Below are 14,817 nucleotides of genomic sequence, written 5' to 3' on the forward strand. Positions count from 1 at the left end.
TATTGATCTTGCCGTAGAAATCACTTTGGTAATTAGCTGCATTAGGCGCTGTATAGCAGGCTGAGGGGCTGTCCCTCTGATTTATCGCTGCTGTAATTCCCCACGATCGCGCAGAGATGAAAATGAACTCAATTAGGGCACTGCTAAGGCTGCACGGGCACCCTCATAGAGTTCTAACAGATAAATTAATAGTCTCTTGTTGGTTAACAGTCTAATGAATGTAAATAAAGGTTATCCACTGTTATAGGCTGTAGGCTTGTGGGTTACTTGAAGCTAGAATTTGCACAGTGTGCTTTGTCACCAATGCTTGAATAAGCCACAATTCCACATAGTGCAGGTCCTTCAAATTGGTTTTATTTGTTAAAAACAAACCCAAGGAAGCATTATAGGATATCTTAAGGTACAGGACAAGGTAGGGCTGGGCAAAATAGTGAAACACGATATAAATCTTGATAACTTTATTTCAAATGAATTTGGACCAGAAATACAATTCTGGGTTAAATGTAATGATCCGAATGCAATACAGGGACATTTACTAACAAACACCTGCACAATTTGTGTTACTTTAGTGTTTTTCTCCCCTAAGGGACAGCACGTGTGAGTGAGTTCTGTAGTGTGACTTGTTTAGGGGAAGGTCTGGGTTAGAACGCACTCAGCAATCCATCAAACTTTGATTTTTATGCTGCTCGGAGAAGTAGTGAAAGCAGCGACTGGTATAACAAGTATTTTAAAATAATTAAGAAAAAAAAAAAAAAAAATTTATATATATATATATATATATATATATATGTAAGCGATATCATCACTTTCTGTATCCCAAGGTAGAAAACTCATTTTTTTTTAAATCTTGATATATCGCCCAGCTCTAGTACTAGGTGTATGTGTCGTACCTGTTCTGGTTTAATGTGTTCTGAAGTAGGGAAGACATCAGGGTAGGATGGCCGTTCAAACACTCGATCCAGGGCCTCCAGCTGTTGTTGGGTAAAGGCATCTGCTCGCAGGTGCTTCCTTAAACTTTCCACACTACCCTGAGAGTCGCTGCCTGGGCCTGAGCCATCAGAGCCATCTACAAAAACAAATGGCATCATTCTGCATCAGAGAAGTGCTAAATGGTTCGTCTTTTCACCTGACATTGCTATAGCAGGCTAACATTGTGAGGTAAGCATGAAAGAAAGAAATTGGAGGGATAAAGCAGAGTATAGGCAGACATCCAACTTTACTTCTTAGTTTTATCTCCCTTGCTGTACCCTACGTGCATGCACCATGCCTAACCTCTACTTCTCCTGCAGTCACCATCAGCACGGTCATCATGTGATAGGTCCACAGTAATTGATAGATTACCTTCAGTGCAAATATACACTTGTAAGGGAGAGTGTGTTTCAGGAGGAGAGAGAAAGGCCAGTGATTACACACAGAGCCCCTTATTCCGCCAGTGGAAAATGGAGAGCCATTATTTAACCGTACTATTTCCTGCTGAACACATTACCCTTCCGTCTCTCTTTCCCTCCTTCCATCCCCCATGTACACCGACTGTCTTTGAAAACAAAGAGGGGGATACTACTCAGCATCGAAAGAGGACAGGGCGGTGAGGGCAAGTGTATGCATTTCCTCACTTGGTCACACTCTATATAAACAAATGAGGCTATGCTTCCCTCGTTCTTCTGATCCCTGACCCTATCAACTCCACCAGGGAGAGCCACTGCTACCTCTGCAGCTTTCCCGCTGCACACTCATCATGTCCTGTGCGCAGCAATAAAAAAAAAAGAAAGAAAAAGGGAATCAGGAGCTGAAACCTGCAGCTATGCTCCCCAGAAACCTTCACTTCACCACCCTCCCTTTCTTGCCTACTGCGCCACCAACAGCGGATGAGGGCTTTAGCTCCCGTACAAATCTGTCATTCTAAATTTGCAGCAGATTATGTTCTCTCCTGGGCGAGCCAGCGGTGATATATGATATGCAAGGCCGCTATTGATTGCCTGATCCGCTAGCAGAGGAGGGAGGCGAAATGAACTTGGAATGAACATCATGCCTCAACTCATTGTGCGTATAATACTCTACTTAATCCCACATTTTTCTGTGCTATGGAATTCAATTGATCAATCATGTTCCACTGATGGTACCATTTCAGGGGCGTTATTGCCATTCTGCTCGGCTGCTTGACCTTTTTTCAATGGCTGAGGCCAGAGGATGAACCCGATTCGCACTAAGAAATAGATCCACGGAGAAAATGGAATACTGCTGCAATTTTGTGTGTGTGTGTGCATGTGTCTGTGTGTGTTTTATACATCTTGATTTTAGCTTTGTGTAAAGTTGATAAAGGAATGTTGTATCCCTTCCATGTTAAAATGAAATCTTAGCTTGGATCTTCTTCTCTAGCTAGTCCATTGGGTGAAGGACTGGAGTTGCTTTTGGTGGAGCTGCAGATCTGTTTCGACACTAAACTCGGCTGTTGTCAGCGGTACAAAGCAAAATGGAGTCATTAATTACCTGGTATCAGCTTGTGTGAGAAAAGAGGGAGTGTGATCAATAGCAAGTGTTTGTCATTCACTACAGAGAAGCACATTTATACTGTGAAGCTGTGAATAGAAAATATAAACTACATGATAAAAGCTGCACAAATTTAGGGCTACTTTGTTTTTTCTGATTTTAAAAAAGAACTGAATAAGCAATGATATAATACACGTGTCAAACTCAAGGGCCAGGGGCCAAATCCGGCCCTTTAGACCATCCAATTCCGTCCGCAAGAGAAAGTAAAAAAAGACCGAAAAAACATGAATCATTGTCTAAATTACCAAATAATTCAGTTGTAGATATATCAGCCCTTCTAAATACACTAATTCAATGAAACTCCACAATATTTGGAGGATCACAATTTTGTAATACTTTTATCACATGACTGCAGTCATTTTAAATCTCAAATGTTCAAAGACTTCAATTTTCCTCAAATTATTTCACATAATTACCCCCAAATTAAATAAAAAATCACTAAATCAGTTAAATTTAAAAGAGAAAATCCTGCCAGGGACTGATATCAGTCACTTTTTGCTTGGATATTTTCGGCCCTTACATACTTCATATATGATTTTTACGTCGAAGTGCAAATTTGGGGAAATTGTTGAAATTCCTCAATTTCCTGCCTAAAATTTGCGGCCCACTTAAGATCAAAGTACTTTGTATTTGGTTCCAGAACTAAAATATTTGACACCCCTGATCTAAAATCTGAGTGCAACAGTTTAGAATAGTGTCTGTACTTACTGGAAAATATGCTATAGTTATATGTAAAAGAAAACGTCAATGAAAAATACAATTTTGTTCTTTGAATGGAAATAACAGTGAATCATTTCATTTTAAGAGTTCACCATTAGTGGTTCCTGTTTGACATATATCATAAGATCACTGCAATAAATCAGGGTCATCCTCTGACAGCCAGTGTGTGTCAAGTGGAGTGTGAAGCCTGACTGGTGGGTCGCACGCGCTCGTGCATGTGTGCACGTTTTAATTGACTGGCTTGTTTCTTCAACCCCTTCGGGTGCCTCAGCAGGTATTCCCCTCTTATCGCTCCCACAGCACCAGCTGACTGCGTCTCTTTGTTTTAACACCAACATGTGAGGAGACGAGCGGAAATAAAAACAAGGGGGGTACGCATGCACTGTGGTGTAAATGTGATAAGCTTGAAAGTCTGATGTTTGATCTCGTGGTAAGAAAGATTAAAAATGACCAAACATAACATCATCAGACACTGAACTGTATAGCTGGTCCTCCTAAATGACAGTATCAACAAAGTTTAACACTTTTACTAAACTGAAAATCATACGCACGCCCCTAAAACTGTGTGAACACTAAGAACATACACCGACATAACTACCAGTGAAAAAAAAAACTATGAAAACACAATTGTATCAAGAATCTGTGTTGTTTTGCTTCGTCTCTAAAGGGAATGTTAACGTCCTGTGGTGGCGTGGTGGCACTAAATGTCCTCCTTTCATCTCCCCTGTTCCTGTGATGAGATAACTCAGAGGAGAGGCTTGTTTGAAAGGCAAATGAATTCCTACACACTGCTGAGCTCTCTTCGTAAATCAATGACACGGGGGTTCCCTAGATCAGAAGCAGTGAGACAAGCGTTTACTTATTTGTCCTCTGCTGATAGGTCAAATGATGCTATTGCAAATTGCAGATCATTTGTTGATGTTTTTAAAATGCTGTTGAGCTCGAAGAGGGGAGGGGGGGAAAAAAGAGAGAAAGCACAAACAATCTGGTATACCCAGAGGTTGAGCGCTCCTTCCCTTGTAAGCTAGCTATATTTATGAAACCTGTGAAGCGGAAAGGAGAGAGGTGGGTGGGATGGGTGGATGGGGGTTGGGGGGGGGGATAGAGTGGAGAGAGGCAGCAACACTGCCATGGCTGTTAAGATCCTGTTATGTTGTGGCGTGTTTAAGAGCTTTATTAATTTGATTTAGCACCACCAACCAGTGTACTGACTGTCAGCAGGCATAGTGATGCTTATTTGATATTTGCTTTCACTGGCTGCACAGAAGCAGCTTCCATAGCATTTTGAAGTATTCCAGTCATTTTATTTATAATTTATAAAAAGAAATATCAGAGTCTATGCCAAAGGATGTTCATTAAAAAAACAAAAAACAAATAAATAACAGTTAAATTCAATTTGTGATGCCATCTGTAGAAGCTAGTGGTTTGATATCTGGGTGCTTTTATTGTCATTATATTAGAAATATGTAGTAAAAATACAGTTAATGCATCTAAAAGTGCTGCCCCAATTTTGGTTAACCCTTGCATGTTTCAATTGGAGAAAAAAATAACTATTACAAGCAAAGAGTAAGTATTTTTTATTTAACCAAATTCGTAAACCAAAGATATATAAAAGAAATAGCCTGATAGGTATTTTTGAACATACAAAAGGAATTTAATGATTTTATTTTAAAAACAAAAGATAAGAGGCTATGAGAATATTTCCTTTTTTTCTCCCTTCGACCCTAGCATGGCTCCATTACCTTCTCTCATTTCCTTTGTCCTCCTCTGGACTAAACAGTCATTTTCACACTGTGCTGAGTATTTGTGGAAATGCAATTAACATATCCCTACTTTCCTCCTTCCTTTTTTCTCCGTCCTCGAGCTGAGTAATGCATTGCTTCATTAATTCTTGCCGTTGCTGCCTGTAATTGACTTTTCCCTGACATGAATCTTCTCCTTTGAGTGAATTTGCTCTCCTTATATTTTTTGCGATGGATCTCATTGTCTGTTGTTTACAACTGTACGTCGCCATGTCAGGCTGCCATGTTGATTTTGAGACACTATAAGGAGAAATTAAATGTTGGGGGATAGAGAGGGAGCAGCATATGATGGTGTGTGTGTGGGGGGGGACATAGTGTGCATGGAACCTTTTGTGCCTGTGCTACAGTCAGGGCCCTAACAGCTTCTTGTCTCCATGTTACGCTCCATGGCCCCTCTCAAACCTGAGCTTTACTGTCTCCCACACACCTATCAGGACCATCATGGTGCTCATGATTCCAATTTTCCTGTCTCGCTCTGGATGCATTTATTTTCTAAAGTGATCCTCTATTGACTCATTGTCACGGATTGGCTTGACTTGTCAACCAGTGCAGGCCCAGGTTCAAATCCATACACTAACTAATTTAAACTCTGAAAATGGGTCGAATTTGATAAAAGATCAACTCTGGAGGGGTCTCCCGAACATTTTTCGAAAAGCTGCTGTATTAATTCTTATCAAGCCGTCGAGCCAAAGCTGACACGGGTCTAGTCGGTGCCTGGACGTTCTTTCATGTTGTGAATGAACAACCTACTCTACCATATTTTCTCTCATCAGCCTCTACTACACTCATCCCACACCCACGCTACAATCACAAGTTACGACCTTTTCTTTCTCCATCTAATCTATCACAGCAACTCCTTCTCTGCTGCTGCTCCTACCCGAGAACTCCACTGGGCTCCATCCAGGTGGGAAACATACACCCAGGTCACATCAACCTAACTTCAAACAGCAGCACGGTCAGGAGTAACCTGTCAATGTATGTTAGAACTAGAAAAACAATGACTTACCATGAATATATGCTGTCACAAACAAGTGCAAACAATAGAGACACTATTTATCAATGGGAATTAATTTCCTGCACAATCACATCCCAGTTGTCATCCAATCCTTTCTTTCTATTCTTGGCTCCTGCATCCACCATGGGTTTAAATGACTATGTGAGAGCATGCTGTACAACAGGCTAATACCTCCACTTCACTATTAATGCATTTGGCAGGAACAACATTCCATTTCCTGTAATGAGATACACAAATAAATCTGGCTATGGATGGATTTGGGTAGGGTGGAGGTGGTGGTGGTGCTGCTGGTGGGAGGAAGTAGAAGGGGAGCAAAGTAGAAGGGGAGCATTAAGAAATATTCTCCCTGCACTGGCATAATTGGTATCACTGCTTGCAGACATGCAAACCAATCTCTATTGCACTGAGACTCTTTTCTTTCCCCCTTGAGGCTATTTCTTCTTTTCGATAGCTTGCACATCTAAGAAACAGAGAGGGGATGGTGCGGGGTGGAGGCGCGTTAATTTGTGAATTAATAGCTTTTCTCACCAGAATTGCAAATTCTTTGTAAATGTCAAAATGTTCACTGTGCAAAGAGCATCAGAACTGACAAAGTTACAAAGAAATGTGGTGAAAGAGCTCATTTTTCCTACTTTAGTACACGAATAATAATAATAATGTCCTGGTAGATTCTCACTTCAAATGTATCCACTCACACACCTATCATCTTCTTCTTTTTCCTCCTATTTCCTTTCTCCTTCGCCTCTCGGGCCCCACACCCCACCCATCCTTGCTCAAAGCCGTCCAGTCTAACATGCTACTTTTAATTTGCAATAACACATGACAAGGAAAGATTAATAGCTCTTATGGCACCTATGTCCCTGAAGCTCGTCTTACGGGGACCTGGTGTACATAACGCGTGTCACACTACATTATCTCTACAGCCCTGTTGTAATGGGGACTTTTTTTCTTCCTAAAAGGGCAACTGCTGACTTTACTCACAGCAGGAACACAAGCCACTATCATCACAACACCAGTGGTATGAGGACTATGCAAGTCAAAATGTCCTAATTTGTGAAATTACGGCAGAAAAGACACAAAAACTCTTTGACTTTAAAGAAGACAACCAAGAACTTAAAATAATTTGAATGGTATTGTTAATAATTTAAGAATGAACAACTTTTCAGTTGTTTTTATATGAGGAACATGTCAAACAAAGAAACTAAAGAAAAACCAAATATGAATTTGTAAAGGGACAGACTGCACCTATAGAACAGCACAGGCCCCCAAGCTACAAAGACAGGTTCTACTTTTTAATATAGAACTGTTTGCTTGCATGAGGTGTGAAGCAATTAATTGAAGAATTTGGGGATTAAAAAAAAATCATTGGCAAATAAAAAAAAAAGAAAGAATCTGTCCAAATAAAAAAAAATATTGCATCCTGGTGTGCAATAAACTCCATGCTGGTGGTAAGGAACCACCGTCATCTCTACCTGAAATAATTTCTAAATGTGCTTCCACACCATATAATTGCATTATAACCCTGGAAGAGAAAAACACAGCAAAGTGACAGGAGAGCATCGGGGTCTGATTGACCAAAGCGAAAAAAGAAAGTTGTTTAAACTTTAACTTACAATGTCCTATTTTCCTTCCATCCAAGTGGCTTCCAGTCCAGAGAACTAAAGAGAAAGAAAAGATAAAGAATAAAGAAGGGGCCTGTTGTGATGAATGCTCTTTGAGATCATTTTCAACCATATTATCACATCAGACACACACACACACACACACACGTACACACAGCTCTCTTTCTTGCCTCGACCAGCCTGTTCCTACACCTGTTCCGGCCTCCACCAGGGACGTGTTAATTCATAGGCATTAAAAAAGCCAATTGTTTGCACAACCGATAATCTACTAGCCCTCGGGCAGTGTGTGTCCACTCACTTGCTGAGAAATGAGGATTTAATGCTTTGAACAAATATGATTCCTCTTAATCTTAAAACATATCAAAGTCTATTCGCTATATGGCCAATCTATACTGTTATAATGACGAACATAATTTTTGTTTTAAAGTTTCTCTAATTATCAGTTATTAGACTTTTATCTTTGATTAAGCACACAACCAAAGAGTAACTTTGTTTGAAAAAAAATGTGACATTTATAATAAATGGGTTCGCTGATAGTGTCAAGACTGAAAAGCCTCTCATATCTTGTTTTTCTGCTTTTTGTTGGTTCATAAAAACGAAAGTGCAAAGTATCTGAATGCTGATGCCTTGCCAAGAGGGATTAGGGTTGGCTGACAGCTATATGGGAAATCTACAATACATCTGAGCATGGTGTAAAATTGAGATGCAGCTCTGTAGGCGTTTCTGTATGATAAAACATAGGGCATCAAGGAGCTGATTGAAACACAGCGCTCTCTCTCAACATTCCTTTTCCTGCCTCAGATATACATCGTAACAAGTCACTGGAGACAGCACACAGAAACACACTTGGCTGCAGCATTGTCATAAATGCCATCCTCTTCACACGCAAGAAAAATGTAGGAGACGAGTAATGAGAAGAATTAAGAGGATGGAAAACAAAGGGACCTTCTGTCTCGCCTTACCATCGTCTCGTTTCCTCTTCTCGCCATTGGAGCGAGGGATACCCAGAATGCCGTTGATGGAGTAGGATCCTACGGGGTCGTTGGAGGCACTCGTCACTGGAGGGGATGCCGTGCTGGGCACTGGCATAGAAAGCTTGGTTAGTGTTTGTGAGCGGCTGGATTGCATGTTTCCTAATTGCACATTTTGTCATGTTTGTGTTGGTGGATCAGATGGTGATCAGCGTGTATAGCCCTGTTGGTGCTCACCTATGGTATGGCCGGGCGTAGACAGTGGTGTAACGGATCCATCGGGCGATGGGTGGAATGGCTGCTGGACTTTGGTGCGGATAATCCTGGCAAAGTGAACAACCAGAAATGGATCAATCAATAGCGCTTTCAAAGCATTGAGATTTCACACCGCACCAGTCACGCTGGGAACACTTAAACACATTGCGTTCACTTATTCCTGTGCATGGACAAGTGCTTCATGGCTTCGTGGCGCTTGTATCCTCATATTCACACGCCTGTCACAAATAGCCAATCTCAGGGCTTTGGGGCCAATCTCAGAGCTCCTGTGAGGCTGAATAGACGCTGCCCCCCCTGAGATGGTGGATTCAATCTAACTGGATTCTGAGGTTAGAAATATGATAAAGTCCCTATACCAGTAAGATGTGATGTGGCGGGAAATCTTCATTGCACTTTGGTCTGCAATGATCTTGCAAACAAAGCATTAAATCACATCAATTCACCTCAATGATCAGCTTCACTGGCTCTACCTGGCCAGCTCTAATAATCCCCCTTTCCCTCTCTCTCTTTCTCACTCTCTCTCTTTTCCCCCCTCACCTTCCTCCTCCTCTTCTCTTCATCTCTATTTCACTCTCACCAACCACATCTTTTCTCAATTTCACCTCTCTTTACTGTCCAGTGTGGCTCTATGACTCTGTACTTTACTGTTTGTAGGAGCCCTTGTTAAAAATATTCCCTGATCTTTACTCATATTCCTGCATGTGTTTCTTGTCATCTTCCCGCAAATTATATACAAACTTTCACACTCAACACACTCAAGCAAACAGACTTTAACGACTGTGTGGACGACGTTACAGTTTGCATGCAACAAAAAGCCACAAGTGTAGGCCTACTACATCAAGAAAGCTATGAGGTGAACTTCCTCAGGGGCCAAAATGTACATCAGACTCTTTTCATTCTCCTCCACTATCTCATATGTGTGTCCTCCATATACTCCTCGCTCCAGGCAGGGCAACAAAGGCTCGCAGCCTCCTCCAGAAAACACACACATCAATATTTTATTTGAATTTCTAACATCTCACTATAACAGTTATCTGACCTCATGACTCGAGGGAGTATCATAAATTCAAGGACTTTGTTTTCCAGTCGGCGTTGTTGATATTGAATAAGCAATTTAGATGGCTGAATTAATGACTTTGGTGCTGAGCTGTTGTGTAAAAAATAAAAAAGATCCCCAAAGAAATATTAAGATGTAAGTCAATATGGTTTGCACCATTGTCCCGTGCATGGACACAGTGCGGCCAATGCATGGAAACTCTTCTCTGAAAACAGAAAAACAAAGTGGCAACCAGGCTCTGTGTAATCTTTAATAATTCATGCAGGAAAATGTGTTTAAAACTAGGACATCCTCTTTAGTCAACAGAGCAGAGGTCTGACCTTTAACCACAGAGAGCACCAGGAGGCCATGATTACCTCTGTCTGCACTCATCTGTTTATCCTTTTCCTTCCCAAAACCTTCATTTGCCACCAGCCAGTGTGTGTTTTAATCTAGTTAAGCATGAGATTTTTTAACGCTGACGCAAATTTCAAGATGACAATGTTAAGGAAGCGTAGCAGATTTGTGTCTTTGGCAGTTTTATTTATTATACAAAATTGTGGTGTTACTGCATTACATTTAATTGGTTTAAAATACCTTTTTTTGATTCATTTTTTCCCAAAACTGTGTCACAGTTAAAATATGAGGCACATTTAACAACAGGTGAAGCAATGCTGAGGGGACCTTTTTCAAACAGACTTAGTTGAGGCTATACATACTCTTTTTATTTATTTATTTTGGCAAAGAATCATCCAAACTATTTCATTTAGCTTAGATACTTTTATGAGACTCTTCTCAGCTCATTAAAATGTAATGCTGAGGACCAGCTCTCTGGAACAGTGCCTCCTAACCAAAGTTCAGCACTGGCAGCCGCCACGGGGCTTTGTTTTTGTCACTTTTTGCGCCAAAAGGAGCTCCTTCTGCATGGACACTGGTCTCCATTACGCATGGTCGATTTTCTAGATTATTATTATTATTATTATTATTATTATTATTATTATTATTATTAAATAATAATAATAATAATAATAATAATAATAATAATAATAATAATAATAATAATAATAATAATAATTTGAAATTTCGTTGCCTGACATCTCTGTGTTTGTAAACGTAGCGATGCGCTGCAGTGTGGTCCGCGTATTGAACCTATTTCCTTCTGCCTCTGGATCTGGTTACGGGTTATCGATCGGTTTTTATCGAGACAGATGTGATTCTTTGCGGCCCCCAGTGCTGCCTGCCTGTGTCGCGCTAGGGCCGCACAGGGGGATTGAATTGCACACACCGGAGACCACCCCGAAAAAAGCAGGCTTCGCAGGAATTGACTTCAGTTCAACCTTGTGAGTGAAGAGAAAATGACTCTGCTTTCTTTTTATTTATTTATGTATTTATGTATTTATTTTCATTTTTTTTATATATATATCTATATATATATCATTCTTTCCTACGGATGAATGCCTGGGATTTTCCTATTTTTAAGTCTCATTTGGTTTTCTTTCCCCCCTACCTCTCTCCAAATCTAATCACCTTTAGATAATCTGTCGCTAAAAATCCACATTCAAAAAAAAAAAAAAAAAAAAAAGAAAAGACAAAAGGCTTTGTATTAACAAGTCTGTGCGCTTTAATTAAAAATATTGATATATTTCCCACCTACCTGTTGATGGAAGACACGCTGGGTACTGTGTCGTTGTCGCAGACGCCTTCAGCCAATAGCCGGTCCCTGATCTCCCAGGCAAACATGGTCGGATTTTGCCGCTTGTATTCTGCTATTTTATCCACCACTTTTGGAGTTGCGACTTTGGGTTTGGAGCCACCAATGACTCCTGGTTTAATACTGCCGGTTTCATAGTACCTGCACGGAAGGGGGACAGATTGAGGCACTCCTGAATGAATCCTTCAACAAAATCAGCGTGTGATCAGTGAAATAACTGGCTTTATTAATTAACATCTATTTGCGGAATAAAAAAATAAAAAAATAAATAAAAATCTCATCTGGATCTCTATAGCCATCTACAAATATAATTCCAACAACAATCCATTAATTTTGCTATAAATGAGCTTTGATCACTGTGAACTGGAAGAGCACATTTTTTCCAAAAAAAAAAAAAGCAAAAAAAAAAGCAAACATAATCAAACATGAGCAGTGAGACGGACATGGAAAAAAGGGGACAGAATAAAGCTCTAAGGGTTAATTTCCAGTCACCATTATAATAACTAACAGCAGCATGCACGACATGCCTGCACCATGACCCACTGGTATAAAATGTTGGGGACAAGAAACATTCAGTGTGTGAAATGAAATACCTCTGAAATGCCTTCTGATGGCTGGAAAAAATATATTTCAAAATATTATCTCACAGCATTGAGATGGTATGAAATGAGCTGTATATATTCTGAGGTTAGAATGCAGGTTAACATGTATTGATTGTTAATCTGAGCTTTTATTGTGGTAGTCTGGTGTGAGTGTGTGTGTGCGTGTCTGAATATATATATATATATATATATATATAGTCTAAATAGTTTATCCCGAATGATTTAATAGCACCACGAATTTATTTTTCTACACCCACAGCACCATGTTTATCTGGGATTATTATTTTGCTTTTTTTAATATTATGATGCAATTTTTCCACATTATTATGATTTCTCTTGTGGATTTGTAGGTGACGGATCGAACAAATTTAATTTAAACACAAAACTGCTGCTCAAGCAAAAAATAATAAAAAAAAAAAAACGGAAAAGAGGGAAATAAAAAAATAAAAAATAAAAATAAAAAATGACCTGCCTCTATAAGCGATGACTGAGGCTGAAATAGAGCCAAGGTGCGCATACAGCATCTATAGAAGATTGATGTTTCTCACACGCACGTACACACACACACGCGCGCGCACACACACTCGCACACATGGGGCTCTGGATCCACCCTTTTACCTGCCGAGGATTTTGCTGACACAGCCGTGACTGACCCGTAGCTGTCTGGAGATGTCGCAGGGTCGGACGCCCTGGTGTGCCAGCTCCACGATCCGCTGCCTCACCACGTCTGGTAGGGGTCTGCCGTTCACAAACATCCCGCCGAGCTGGTTCACACCGCCGTGCCCTGCGTGGGATACAACAGCAGCACCAGGGGGGACATAACATTAGATACCTGAGGAAGACACAAATTTCCAAATATGATAATAATAATAATAATAATAATAATAATAATAATAATAATATTTTTAAATGACAAAAATCTATTCAAAATAAATACTATAATTAAATAATCAATTTGTCAAATCAACTCCGTGCATGCACATATTGCTTGGTTCAGCCAGAATAATTCTAAAGCCTCTCCACCTCCTCTCACAGCCCAACACATGTCGCACATATTACGTTTCGACCTGTTTAAATTTCCTTGCACAATTATTGTAAATAATTAAAATACGCTTTGATAACTCATATTACAAACGCGGAATAGCAGCACCAATGTGGAGGGGATGAATAATTCAGGCTGAGCCCGGCTCTTCTTTTACGCATATCATATGGATGTAATACCGGGGTAGTATTTGACTTTAGGGTATAGCACCGTTTTAATTAATACTATTATTATGATTTAGCTTAAAAGTCTCATGGTGCGTTTTAAGGATAAATCAAAGCGTTTTTGTTCATTAGCAAACAAGGTGCACTGCAGGTTGTAAAGCTTTGTATTGAAATTAGGTTTGGATTTACAACTTTTTGTCACATCTAAGTTTATATAGCAAACTATGCAAATTGAAAAAAAAAAAAAGATAGCTGAGGAAAGAATTATAAAATAAAATAATAGTAATAAGTAATTTGAGGTTTGGCTTATTTTTAGAGAGTACAAAATCATTTTATATATTTATTTCATTGCTAATTTACGCAGCAAATTAACAACACAATAAAGGTTAATAAAACTCACCTTAATGTTTCCAATAGTTTTTTGTTAGTTTTTTTTGTAATTGTTTGACATAAAATATATAAATGCAGAAAAAGCTGCACAATCGAATCTACTGTGGCATTTAAAATAATTCTTGTTTTTTTTGTTTTTTTTCCTGCAAAGCACCAAAACGAATATGACCAAAAAATGTCCCCCTCCAAACTAATTCAGCATACTCACGGTGCATGGCAGAAAAGGGGTCTGCTTTGCAGTGAATATCCATGGGATAGCAGAGGAAAGAGAGGTAATCGACTGAGGTCGCCGTCTCGCCTCGATGGTGCAGCTTTAAAGCAGTAGAAAAAAAAATAACCACACAAGGCTGTGTATGTTGGAGCAAAGCAGTCCGTGTCGGGAGAGTCCGCGGGGCTGCTACAGCTCAGAGCAACTTCACTTGAAGTTTTTTTCTTCTTTTTCCTGCGGGTTTGAAGCAGAAGCGGCTGTCAGGTGCAGAGCATGACCCAGGCAGGGCGTGCGTGTGCGGAGCGCGCACCGGACGCTGCAACGTTGGCTCAAAGCGCTTCACTGTTTGTCTTTAAAGGACATCGTGAGCAAAACAAAAGCCGCCGGGTCACCACGTCAAAAAAAAAACCAAAAAAAAAATAAAAAAAAAAAAAAAAACCCCAACAACAACAACAACAAAAAATCCCTTCCTCTGATGATAGTGGTGGAGCCTCTGTGCGTTAACCAGACAGGGGCGGAGATGATAACAACATTCGTCCCCCTCTCCTCCTGTGCAGAATGGACTGTGCCTGATCGGAGCTTTGGGCAAAGAATGAAGCCCCTCTCACTGTGTGTCTGTTTCTAAAAGCTGCAGTCCCACAGATCACCCCCTCCCTCCTCCTCCTATACCCCCATCCCGCAGATCCCCTTGCATAGAGATGGATGACTTGT

The 14,817-nt window shown here is 40.1% G+C and overlaps 1 protein-coding gene across 6 annotated transcripts in view; it reads right to left on the minus strand.

The window, feature by feature from the left end:
* pax2a (paired box 2a) overlaps positions 1 to 14,482 on the minus strand; it is a 28,965-nt gene extending 14,483 nt beyond the window's left edge. For 3 of the 6 annotated variants that reach the window (XM_028469077.1, XM_028469075.1, XM_028469071.1), the window contains exons 1-7: positions 14,107 to 14,482; positions 12,921 to 13,098; positions 11,644 to 11,841; positions 8,915 to 9,000; positions 8,669 to 8,788; positions 7,698 to 7,742; positions 891 to 1,066 (exon numbers count right to left, since the gene is read on the minus strand). In XM_028469077.1, the coding sequence (XP_028324878.1) occupies positions 891 to 1,066; positions 7,698 to 7,742; positions 8,669 to 8,788; positions 8,915 to 9,000; positions 11,644 to 11,841; positions 12,921 to 13,098; positions 14,107 to 14,149 (846 nt within the window). In that variant the 5' untranslated portion in view covers positions 14,150 to 14,482. Of the gene's footprint in view, positions 1 to 890; positions 1,067 to 7,697; positions 7,743 to 8,668; positions 8,789 to 8,914; positions 9,001 to 11,643; positions 11,842 to 12,920; positions 13,135 to 14,106 lie in introns of all 6 variants that reach the window. The other 3 variants (XM_028469076.1, XM_028469072.1, XM_028469073.1) reach the window with 2 other exon arrangements.
* Positions 14,483 to 14,817: the final 335 nt, after the last annotated feature.

The sequence above is a fragment of the Gouania willdenowi genome, chromosome 15 (genome assembly GCF_900634775.1).
Source record: "Gouania willdenowi chromosome 15, fGouWil2.1, whole genome shotgun sequence".
NCBI lineage: Eukaryota > Metazoa > Chordata > Actinopteri > Blenniiformes > Gobiesocidae > Gouania > Gouania willdenowi.